Source organism: Aptenodytes patagonicus, chromosome 18 (genome assembly GCF_965638725.1).
Source record: "Aptenodytes patagonicus chromosome 18, bAptPat1.pri.cur, whole genome shotgun sequence".
Taxonomy (NCBI): Eukaryota; Metazoa; Chordata; class Aves; order Sphenisciformes; family Spheniscidae; genus Aptenodytes; species Aptenodytes patagonicus.
In genome coordinates this window covers 8,922,065-8,934,513 of record NC_134966.1, presented here as the reverse complement: position 1 = coordinate 8,934,513, position 12,449 = coordinate 8,922,065, and the positions used below count along the sequence as shown (strand labels likewise).

At 51.9% G+C, this 12,449-nt stretch overlaps 1 protein-coding gene across 5 annotated transcripts in view; it reads left to right on the top strand.

The window, feature by feature from the left end:
- VAV2 (vav guanine nucleotide exchange factor 2) overlaps positions 1-12,449 on the top strand; it is a 153,946-nt gene that overhangs the window by 109,009 nt on the left and 32,488 nt on the right. For all 5 annotated transcript variants that reach the window (XM_076355387.1, XM_076355385.1, XM_076355386.1 and 2 more), the window contains exon 4: positions 5,669-5,737. In XM_076355387.1, the coding sequence (XP_076211502.1) occupies positions 5,669-5,737 (69 nt within the window). The remainder of the gene's footprint in view (positions 1-5,668; positions 5,738-12,449) is intronic.

Genomic DNA, 12,449 nt, shown 5'->3' with positions numbered 1-12,449 from the left:
GCTCATGAAGGCATGACGGCGTGCCCAGGGGACCGGCGGCGGCTCCGGGATGCCAGAACTGATGGCTGATGGGGAACCCATGGGGACGGGGTGATCCCATGCTCAGGGAGTGGCTTGCTATCCTGGAGAAAAAGAGGAGTTAAAAAAAAGGGCGGAAGGTTGGAGCTATCAAAATGACGTGCTACAAACAGCCGAGGTCTGAGCACTTCCCCTGGAGAAATATATTTTGGGATTGAAGCAGCATTAAACCGCAGCAGTGGGACAGACGGACTCATCTGGAAGCACAGGGGCTGAAGCCGGCTGCTAACCGCCCACCCAAACTTGCACGGAAAGCACAGCCTGAAATCCAAAATCTTCATGAAATCGCAGACTCCCGTGGGTTTTCTTTGTGTTGCCACGATGCTTTCTTCAAAACGGAGCTGTCGGAGGATCTGTACACCCAGCCATGGGTTTCGTGAGTTACTGCAAGGCGTAATTACGGTGTGTAGATACCATGCTATGGAAATGTTTTTCTGCCAGATCCTGAGCCAGGAAGACTCGGCACAGCCCCATCCATCCCAGCAGAGCTGTAGAAGCTCCTTTGCAGCAGCTTGAGGCTCTGGTCCTTCCCATTTAGGAAGAAATCCCTCGCAGCAGGGGCGGCAGATGGGAGCAGCTCAGCTTTCACAGGTGTCACGTACTCTGCCGGCCTTTTAGAACACTGAAGTGTGATCGCTGGACTTAAGAAACGAGGGGAGATTGGCACGCTGGCGTTGGGAGGCTGGAGTCCCGCTCCCGGTAAGGGATGAGCCACCTCCTTTAGTCTCCTGTGGGTGTTTGCACAAGTCATGAAAACTTCCTTGCAGGTCTGCCTGACAGATGATCTCCACCGAGAGTGGCCTCGGATGGGAACAGCTCCTTGGGATGGAGGGCAGTGAGTGGGACATTTCCACCCTGCTTGTTTCTCACCAGGCTTTCTGTTCCCAGGGCTGGTGTTTTGACCCCAGGAAACCAGAATGGAGACAGGGAAAATAGAAAACAAATCATGCCGGGTCCTCCCTGCTCTGTCACACGTGGATTTGAGGCTAAGATGCTACCGTACAAAACTATCAGACTAAAGCTGACCCATCCCTGACCCTCTGTATTCTCTGTGACGGTACCGCAGAGGTGAACAGCTGGCTTCAGTTGCTAGGGCAAGGCACCCAGATGCTGAAATACATTCATAAATAAATAAATCTTCCTGCTTATTGCTGTTAGAATTGCAGCCTACCTGGCTCTTCCCATTAAATAATTCAGAGGAGGGAGCAGCCAGGCAGTGCATCGAGCTGCGCCTTCTCCCCACAGAGAGGATTACTGCAGGGGAGCGTGCGGGGGCGGCTGATGAGGATACAGCGTCGGATGGATCGTGGGGTAACCCGAGTGACCGCTGAGAGCAAGGGAGGGGTTTCGCATTAGGTGCCTCGTGAAATATTAATTGATTATTGCCCTGTGTGGTGTACTCTGGCTGCAGACTGCTCCTGCCTTTCCTTGTGAGAGCGCGTTGCGTTTGCAGGGCGCTGTGTGCTGTGCATGTGCAAGCTCTCCAACCCAGAAAGTAGCCTAAATGTTTTGTAAGATCAAGGGGGTGCTTTGCATCGCATGTCGAGAACGATCATCTGCTGTAAGTCTTGTCCTCAAGAGAAGCTCACTCTAAACTCCATAACAAATTACTTGGTCTTTCCTTCTCTTTTAGGCTCTAAAACAAACACATCAGATCGATCCTACTTGCATTCTCTTCTTTGATCTCTGGAAGCGATGCTGTTGAATGCTGTGGGGTTTGTCTGTGAAGAATTCTACTCTGGGAGGTTTATTATCTCAAAGAGCCTGTTCCAGCAGTGTTTGATGTTGCTGGGGCTTTTGCTCTTCATCTGAGTGGGATCGGGCTTGCTGCAGCCCAGGCGCGGGCTGGGAGGATAAATGGCTCAGCAGGTGGTTTTTCATGACGGTGGAGTAAAAACAAAGTCTGGTGCTTAACTAATGATATTAGAGACACTTTCAAATGAATTTAAATGAACTGGGATCTCTGCAAACCTGTTGGGTTTCAGTGGACACAAAAATGCTTTACTCATTACTGTTGGGCATTCCCAGCTATAGCATTTAATACTGTGTATGAAGTTGCGATGCACCTGGAGATCTTTAAGAATTTCCCACGGAATCAGTAGCTTTTAGACCCCTTGACTTCCAATGTTTCTGCTCTTTTTTAAAAAAATAATGACATACAAACTGGTCCCAAACACCGTGGTTGCTCTTGGGGAGCTCATGGCCGGAGAACGTGCAGCACCATCGCCCAGCCAGATGGATTTGCATCTCCCTGCATGGCTGGGGCCAAGCTGATAATCTGCACGAAGGTGTCTAAATGCAAGTCCTGTGCTGGACCTGGATGTGCACAAGGGAAACCCTGGTGAGAAACACTGGGTTAAAAGTTCACCCGGTTGGCTTTTCTTAGAGTTGACGTGGATCTGGTGGGGCAAGAGCGAGGGCAGGGCTCTCCTCCCCCGGCCTCTTCCCCACCACATCAAATTGTTTCTGCAGCCAGCTCAAGTGGAAAACGTCGCCCCGAGCCAAGACGGGCCCGCGGTGGGGAGCCACGAAGGTGATCTGATGGGAAGCGGCAAAACCAGCAACACGGGGAATAACTGGTGGGACAGGGCTGGGGGGTGGGCAGTTCACACCACACCTCCTGCCAGCACCGCCCTGACCCCCCGGTGCCAGTGCGAGTCTGGGTAGGAAAGTGTTTAATATGTTTTTCTATAGCTGGCTGCTGGAGGTTCATCCTCATCGGCTCGTTGCTGGAGGATTAATTTTTCCTGTGTTCAGCGAAGAAAAATAATGTAAATGGATATATAAGGGAACTTAAGCCAAAAGTAGGGAGATATTTTAAATAACGGCCATAATTAGTAGGGCTAAATTAAATTACGTTGTTGCACATAGGACTTTTGGGGAAGAGGAAGGACCGTTTGGGCGAGAGCTGCCCAAAGCCCATGGCACGGTCCCAGCCCCGGGTGACTCGTCCTGCAGTCTGGGGGCTGGCACCCTGTTTTGGAGAAGGGGAGAGGAGCTGCGGGGAGATGGCGGTTCTGCTCCCGCAGCGGCGACGTGGGGATACGGGGTGCCTCTCCAGGGCCACTTGTGGCATGGGCAGCTGGGGAGAGAGGCACGAACAAAGGGCAATCCCAAGGCTTTCTCCAAAAAGCCGTCCTTCAGCTCCAGATTTTAGATGGTCCATTTAGTAATCCTCTCCTTGGTGTGACTTTCCTTCTAATTGCATTCTGTGCATCCTTATTTAGCTATTAGCTGCTATTGCGGAGATACAGGTTATTAATTTCTCCCCTGCCCTGACTTTCGCTCCGGTGCTTTACCAACGGTCAAGGTGAAGCTGGGAGGGCTGGCAGAGCTGCTGTCTCCATGAAACTCTCATTAGAAAATATTTTTCTCTCTTTGCTGTCTCCTTGTCTTACATGGAGGGGTTTATCACAGGAACTGATTACACCTCAAGCCCAGATTTATGGCTGGAAATATGTGCTTGGTATTTTAATGGTTTTTATGGCTCTTTTACTTCTTTCTTTCTGGCATGGTGAGCACTGGAGAAGGAAATAGTCAGAGATTAAGAGCAGAAGATGCATGTAAAAGAAAGGAGGTCGTGCCTTGTGGTGGATTTTTTTTTTTTTAATTATTATTTTAACAAGTGGTGTTTAAACAGAGGTCACCTCTGGTTTCTCCTTTCTTGCCGGAGCTGTGCGGGATGGTGCAGCCCTGCGGCAGCGGCTGCCGTACCCCCTCGTCTGTCGGGGCTGAAGTCCGAGACCGGTTCCCACGATCGGCTCAGCCACGTGCAGGAGGAGCTGGTGGCTTTTTTGTCTGCGCTTCACACGCCTTTTGTATTCGTCACTAATCCCCAGGGGACAGCAGGGGAGAGGAAAAGCACGCAGACGCGCACGTTCTGTAAAGATCCTGGGTGCCTCCTGGTCTCTCACTGCACCTTTATGCTTTGAAGCTTCTCACCGAAATGGGCTTCCCCCCACATCTCGCAAACGCGTGGGCAGCTGTTTGTGCCAGATGTTGGGGTGTTGGGACAGTCTCCCAATGGCACCTGCCTTGCAATGAGGCTACGAGAGCAGGCACAGCCCCATCTGCTCTTCCCACCCATCGCTCTCCTCCCTCCCACATTGCCGCTTTGCACGTGGCCATGGTTAGACATGCCAGCCTTGGGCGCTCCTTGGTTCCCGTGGGTTTGCATCTCGAGCAGAGGCACGGCAGCCCTGATAGCCGGTGGAGCGTGCAATCGTCCCGCTCTGTGGCTGGGGTCACTGCGGCTCTTTTCCCTCCTGGGCTCACCACCTGGTCGTGGTTTTAATTGAGCTCGCTGCAGATTTGAGCAGTATTTCAAAACACTCGGTCTGAAGCTGCTCACCAAAGGAAGGGTGAAGTATAGCAGGGGAGGGAAGGCAAATTAATGCTAGAGGCAGGATCCAAAAATAGCAAATTCGGGGGCTAGCCCGGCTATGTATTAAATCTTTCAGGAGAGGCAATCTATCGTGAAACAGGGAGGGTGGGAGGGAAGAGGAGGAAATTGCTCTTGGGGGCAGTTAAAAGTTCACGTGGATCCAGTTTTGCTCCCCCACAGCATCAGCACCCCATCCCGTGCGGCTCAGCCTGGGGACCCCCGGCTGCCTTCGCTGCAACGCCCACGGGGGACGGACCCAGCTGCCCTGCTGCAGCCCGTGGTCCCTGTGCTCTGGCTGGCTGGAGCAAGGCTTGCTGTGGCTGCGGGGACCCCCAGCCTGACGCAGTCGTAGTCACAAGGTGCATCCAGCCCCAGCAGAGCTATAGTCCACTGTGGCCCTGTGCCAGCAATAATACATTGGGTTTAATTAAAGCAGTATTTTTTCATCTCCCTCATACATTATTTGGTTATTACTTTAGAATCAGCCAAGGAATTCTTGCTTTCCCCCCCCACTCCCTCCCTTTCTCTTTTAATCTGCTTTCTCCCCCCTTCCTTTTGCCCTTTTGGTGTCCTTTCCCTCATCCCCAGGGTTTTAACTTTTCTCAGCTATCACAAAGTTGTTAAGATGAGGAAGCCCAGGGTTCATAAGGACTCATTCGTTCTGGTGGGATCGGCTGTTTGCAGTAGGGGGAGACGCCAGTGGGATGTGGCTCGGTGTGCCCCAGCCGTGCCCCGGCCGAGTGGGGCAGGAGCTCGCAGGTAGAAAGGCTCCGTCACGGGTGGAGGAGGGGGCATTTCTCTGTCTCAACGAGTCCAACACCAGACTTGAATTAGATTTCTACTGAGTCGTTTGGGCAGTGCCAGCACAGCGGGGAGCGGCGGCTCAGACTCGGGGTCTCTGAGATGCTGTTAGATGATGCGGCTCCTCACTTCAGTGCTCAGATGGTGCCCTGCAGTGAACCAGCCTCACCACCTGGTTTCTTGTCCTGCCATGCCTGCGCTGCCCGCAGGGAGCCGCGGAGATGGTGTCTTCCTGGGAGCTAATGCCTCAATAGGAAAAAATGTATTTGCAATGAATATTTTGTTCTGAAACACCCTCCGCTCAATGGGATGCTCGGGGCTGGACTGAGTTCAGCTGGGGCTGCAGGGGATCTGCTGCGAGGGGTGAGACAGACCAATAACGCTGTCATTCCTCTCCTCCCCCAGGCCCTTCCCGTCGGAGGAGACCACGGAAAACGATGACGACGTGTATCGGAGCTTGGAGGAGCTGGCGGAGTAAGTGGCCTCACCTTCTCGTGGGGAGGGGACACAAAAAGGGAAAAGTTGCAATGTAGTTCCAGCAAAGTCAGATAAAATTTGACAGCGGGGCTCGGAGAGCCGGGCCGGCTGCTTTGATCGTCTTGCCAGGAGATTTTTGTGCTCTGACAATAGTCCATCTCTTCCCATGTAGAGCCCTGCGAGACATCACTTTTAATCGGGTTGAATTTACGAGTGGCTCGGTGGGGGGCGAGGGGGGCCAGGTCCATGAGGAGTCCCTCTGCTCGCTAAATCCCATCGTTAGCTGCAAAACCCCGGGACGTAATTCATCCTCCGAGCCGACTGAAGCTGAGTCACTTGCTGGGACTGGGGTACCCATTGCTAACTCGGCGCTGGACACCCCCCCCGCCCCCCATGGCGTTTTTGGGGCTGCGTAGGTGCTGGCACGCGGGTCTGCGTTCCCCGTGAGCGATTTTTGGACCACAGCAGCCGGCCCCAGGGCAGTCCCTCACAGGGGACCTGTCCTGCCTGTCGCTGGTGGCGCAGTGGGATGCGGGGTGATGCTGCTGGGGTTTCTGTGTCTATATTTTTCTGGGTCTCTGGTGTCTGTGTTTTGCTGCCCACGGTGGTGATATAACAGGCTTTTTAAGCAACCTTGAACTACAACGTATACGGTGAAACGTGGGCCCTATCGGAATTCGATGGCAGCGTTCCCATCCGCTTCAGCGGGGCCAGGGTTTTACTTATGAAGTGCAGTCTGTTTCATATGGAGGGAAAGTCTGTATGTGGCTTTATACAGTTAAATATTATTGTTCCACAACATAAATAATAAGGCTCCTTAATCCAATGAGTTCCTTATGGCTTCAGTTATTACGAAAGTAAATCATAAATTACTAGTCGAGGGAACGGAGTACCCTGGAATCCCCTGCTCGCGGTTTGCTCCCAGCAGCTACAGTTTAATAAAATTTTAGCTTATAAAGGGATCCTTTCAAGAATAACATTTCCCCCCCCTCTCCTAAAGTTCTCAAAATCCCTTTAATACTGGGTTTTAAAATTCCTGATTCTCACAAATAGGCATGCTTTTACTTGGAGAAAGGTTTGTGTGTGAACTCGCACACAAGCGCTGGTGGGGATGGCAGCCCTCTCCTAGAAATCCGGGTTTCGGCGCGGTGTGCTCGGAGCAGGTTATTTGGTGTTGAAGATGGGTTCCCAGCTTTAACTGCTCTGCTGCAGGCGGTGCAGCTCCCGCAGGGTGTCCGGGTGGAAGCTTCCCAAACTGTTCTTCAGTCCTTTGCTCGTGGCTGCGAGTTGGTCCCTCTATGAGAGGGGCTTAGATGCCCAAGTCCTGTGCTCAGGTGACTTAGAGGTTTATTTCTTATTGACCGCCCTGTTCTGTCCCAGATTGTCTCCAACTTTTAACCTTCCCTTTTTTCCCCATTCTTTGCAAAATCCTCTTCTTTACATCTTTAGTTAGGGCCACTGGGGAAAGGCGCGTGTAAAACAGCATGGGGATATTGCACAAACGCCTTCATCCAGATCTGCGCTCCCGGTGCAGCCAGGTTGCGCACGGAAACACAACCTACGAAATGGAGATGTAATTCACCCGTAACTGTAAAAACCCCAGAAATGCCCCGGAGAGCCCCTTAGCACGAGTGTTGCCGCTCCCGCTGCCTGGTGACACATCAGCAATAGTCCCCTTTTCTCCCTTTGACAAGGAGCGTCTCTCCGTGCTTGACAAGGAAACGTTCATTGGAAATTTGCCGGTCACAGTGGTGCATACTGGGCACCGATGCTGGGCGCCGGCAAACTGCGGGGCCGCATGAGAAAGGTCTTTCTTAGCTGCTGCCGATCTCCAAACAGCTGAACAAGGGCGTCATTCACGAGTTGGGAATGATTCATTCCGTCCAGCGTCTTTGCATTTAATATTGCTGATGATCCAGCAGCCTTGGGAAGATCCGAGTGCATCCAAAATGCTTTATTGGAGGCGAGGAAGCGATTTTCACAGCACGCAGTGAAGTGACCCAACGCGTGGAAGGAACTGCTACCGAACAGCACAACCGGGCAGAGCAGTCTTCCCTATTGCAAGAGAGACCCCTCCATCTCTGGGTGTTTTTTCCACGTTAACTTGCTACGTCTGTGCAGCTGAGTGATTATTTTTGCCCTTTGGATCATTTTGGGGGGATGCACAGTCCTGTCTGTAAAACCACTATGAAACGTGCCGCTACAAGGGCCCAGCCTGCCGTCCCCGCTGGCCTCGAAGGGCTGGGGTGCAGGTGAGGAGGGACAACCCCGGTGGGCTCGGCACCGCCAAGTCACCCCCCGGGAGAGAGGAGTCTCCCAAAGGGAGCTCTCTCTGGTCATTGTGCTGCTGGGATAAAAAGCTCAGGATAAATATTGAGCTGGTTCTAACAAGGCATTTTAGGGGCTGGTAAAAGTGGGGTTTTTTGGATAAAGTGCTTAATTTCAGCCTTAAGTACTTAAACGGAGTGGTTTGGTGTCCCCCATTTGAGATTTTGGGTGAATTCCTGTTCTGCCAAGCATTCAAAATATAAACATGTTTGTGGCGGAGGTGCAGATTTGGGAAGCAGAAGGAACTAGGCTTTGTCCCCGTTGTCCCCACAATGCTCTAAAGAGCGAGGACCTTCATCCCGGCGGGCAGCGAGGTCCCCCCCGGGGCGCGGAGGAGCCGCGGCAGCCGGGGACAAAAGCCAGCGCTGGGGCTGGGAGCGGATCAATAGCAGCGCCACGAGGGCCGTTTACCTGCGCTGCAGAAACAAGCTGTCTGCGTGCAAGCGCGGGGTGGCCACGGGGTGCTGGTGTGTATAAAGGATGTTCATGCCTTGATGAACCCGTTGTGCCTTCACCGTTGGGGTGTTGCGGAGATTATGCTGGGCTGCATGCAGCTCCCCGGCGCTGGGTCAGCCATCCAGCAGATCAAGGCAGATAATTGCCTGGAAGCAGCTATTTATTTAAAAAAAAAAAAAAAAAAAAGCAAAACTCAAAAAACAAAAGAACAATTGGTGATGGAAAGGGGAGGGGAAACTAAAAGGGTATCAGGGGAGCTAGAAAGTTCTCAAATTCCCTGTCCTCAGCCTGCTGGCCCCTCGGTTTGCTTTGCCGTCGGCCAGATGGCAGCCTGCAGAGAGCCCGGGCAGATGGCGAGGGCTGGCCAGTTTGCAAGTGGTGCCTGATCGATACTGGGAGGAGCAATAAAGGGACGTTTGTCCTCTGCTGCCTGATTTATTTCTGCATGCCCTAATGCCAGACCCTTGAGCAGCAGCCGGTTTTTGGGGAGTTTGCCCAGGAAATGAGCAGGGCTTTGCAACGGCAACACGCGGGCGCGTTCGCTGGAGCCTGCCCCCAAAAATCAAAGCGACCCTTGTCCTGGTGAAGCTCCTGTGGGTCTGCAGGGATGTGAGCCGCCGCCTCCTGCACGGCTACAGCTGCTGGGCACTGATGGCAGTAGGCAGTTATCTACCTCGCTGCTGAGCATCTTCCCCGCCGACAGCTTTTCCATCTCTCTAGATGGCTGTTTCAGCTGCCCCAAACCATTCTGGTACTTCTGAAGTTATACTTAACATTTAACCTAAATTTTCTCTGCTGCCACTTAAGCTCTCTCCAGTTGTCTCATTAAATTTATGAGAGCAATTAATCCTGGTCCTCTTTACAGCACCAGAACCTTCTTTATCATGAACCTTCTCCGCTTTATGGCACTGTCCCTCTGCGCTGGCACAAAGCCCGGCAGGCTCGGCTGGATTACGCGTAGGGTGGGTTTTGGGTTGTTTGGTAGCTATTTGAAGAATTCAGAGTCAGGCAGAAGTGCTGTGAATGATTTGACGTGAAACATTTAATTTGCATAACTTTTACCGCCTTTTTTCCTTTAGAAGTTAATTGCTTTGAGGGGAGAAGTTGTAGTGTTGCAAAAAGGACAAAGAAAGTGTTTTAAGCAAAGCAGCTCCCCACCAAACCCTGCGCTGGAGCTGGTGTGTGCCCCCGGGGGGGCTTTGTCCCGCAGGTCGGTGTCCCCCGGTCTTGTTTCAAGCCGCAGCTCGCTGGGGATTTATCCCCAACAGAAGCATCGGGGATAGTGGTGTATTTCCAAACCTTTCATCGTAGAGAAGGAGATTTGCAGAAGATCTCCTGCCTGGTCTCAATTTCTCAAGCGATGCAACTCGTTTGGGGACAGACTCTGCCAACAGCCTGTCTCCTGCCAAGAGCTTCTTGCTGAAGTTTCTCCTACTTCTTTCCCTGCTGTCACCAGTGTTGCCTCCTCGTATCTTCCAAAATAGCGCTGTGATCAGCAGAATTTCTCAAGTGCATTAAAAAAAGTAATGAATAGAAGAGCCAAGGTGAGGTGATAAGTTAGCTGCCACTTTTCTCATTATTTTTGCTGTGTTGGAAAAACCACGCGTGCCAGCCAGTTAAATAAATGGCTCCGTGGTACAAGGCACTCAAGCCATAGCACTTGTAAACACGTCTTTTCTTCTTTGTCACCAGTACAGATTTCTATATGTCCTGCTTGTGCCATTTCTAGGATCATGTTAGTTGCTATAACCGTGTGAGGCTCATTCTTGGGATGATAATGTTCCACTTTGAACGGGGGACGTAAGAACTGAGTAGAATAGATGGCAAAAGGCTTCTCTTGCTATTTCCAGATGCGAGTCTCCGTCCAAGTACAATCTGGCTAATTAAAACCCTGCAAGATCTTGAGTCCAACGACTGCACATCTTGCAGTCCTTCACCCTGAAACCTAAGCCTGCCAGATGTGCTGCAAATGTAGGACTCTGCTTGTCCTCGTCTGACGGAGACAGTGAATGAGGGGGTTGGTTGGATGAACTGTCTATTTATAGCCGTAAGTGCAGAGTAAGAATGAGAAAGTGGAGGATTACTGGGGCGAACTGGAGCCTCGCAGCTGCTGGGCAGCTGTCTCAGGGACCCTGCAAATGCACTTCCAGCCTGGACCCGGTGGTGGCTCTGAGGTCTTCTGGCTCTTAACTTCGGCCACAGGGCTGGAAATCTGGGTTTGTCTTTTGGTTGTCTTATTTTAGCTCCTTCTCTCTCCTCCTCCTCTTTCTTTTGCTCTTCCTGGTGGTTCTGGCTCTTTCATCAGCAGAGTGAAAGCAGCACCATGGTTTGGACAGGTTTTTGGTGTGGTAGGTTTGCCCTGAGGGCGTCGCTTGGGCTCATCCTTGGATTCTTGAGGCTGATACAAACTCATCAACTTCCCGGAGCAGCTTTTATGGATGAAGAAGGTCCTTCAGTAGCCCTCGAGACCCTCAGAGCTTCCCCACTTACCCTCCTCATCCACGGTGTCATTGCAAACGTGATGTGCAGCATTCCTTTACCATAGTGGATCTGCTGCAAATTATTTACCTGCAGGGCCATGAGGGACCGTCTGCCCCCATCCCCTGGTGTGGGCAGCCCAGTCCGGAGCTTATCTTCTCCCAAAGCCCAAATGCAGGCTGCGCCCTCTGTTTTGGCCCAGTGCTGAGCTCTGGAGGGCTGGTTCCCAGTGGTGGGAACAGTGGGACCGGTGCCTTCACCCAGGGCAGTGAGGTTCTTCCACAAACTAACTCAACTTCGGCATCCTACTTGGGGAGATGGCACCTGGAGGTGCCAGGGGTCACGGAGGGGCCCTGCCCTTCCTCAGCTCGCTCCTTCCATGTCCCTGTTTGTCCTTTACTCCAAGGCAGCAGCCTGGCGTCGGTCCCTCTGTTAAGGGAGCTGCTCCTTGGCGTGGCTGCTGCCTGCTTGGGACGGCATTGGTACAGAGCGGGCATTGCCAGGAAGAGCTCGGCCAAAAGCATTGGTTTTGCCTGAAATTGCCTTAGATATGAAAAGCTTTATTCTTTTGGCTTTGAATGAGCTTTCCTGGCTAGGCAAGGTGCTGCCAGCCCAAAGCTGGTTACATCCATCCTAATAACAGTAATTGCAAATGCTGGCGTTAACTCTGAAGGGTGGATAAAATCCCTTTCCTAAACTCAGAGCTGTCAATGATCCTAATCCAGGCAGTAGATCGTAGGCTCTGATACCCACGGGTAACTCGCAGACTCTGCTGCTTTTATTGAAGGAGTAAATTACTTTTCTTTGTGAAGAATGAGGTCAGGATCTGGCCTTCCTTGCTCAAATTGTTCCGTCTACACGTGACATGCTTGGGATGCTGAATTTATTGCCTCCCACAGCAGGGGACTGTGCTAAACATGGAAAGTACCTGCCCCACTTTCCCTTCCCTTACGGCATTTAAAATTTAGTGTGTTCTTAGGTTGCCACTGGCTAAAATCGTCCTCATACCTGTTCTCTTTTTTTAATGATGGGAGGGTGCATATTTTCAACTCTGATAGACAAAATGCAGAGACGGATGAAAATCAGCATGTGCAAAGCAGCGGCATCAACAGCCGTACGTGCACCGGCAAAGCTCGGCTGCTCACGGGCTGCTCCGGGGGAGGCTAATCTGCACGTTTTACTGCTCTCCATAAAACTGGCAGCCTCTGGTGTTTCTCAGAGATGTACTAGGAATGGGCTTTAATAAATAAGGGTCTGTTGGACAAAGGTATCGTTGTTTTAATACCACCACGGCTGTCGTGTTTGAGCATCTCTAGTGCCTCTCCCCTGAGCTCTGAAATGGAGGTGTCTTTCCAGATAGCCCCAGGACAAGGGACTTCTCCCTTTTTTTTGCCTCAGGCCAGAAAATGGAGATGGGAAGGGCTTGTACTGGTGTCGATGAGCAGGA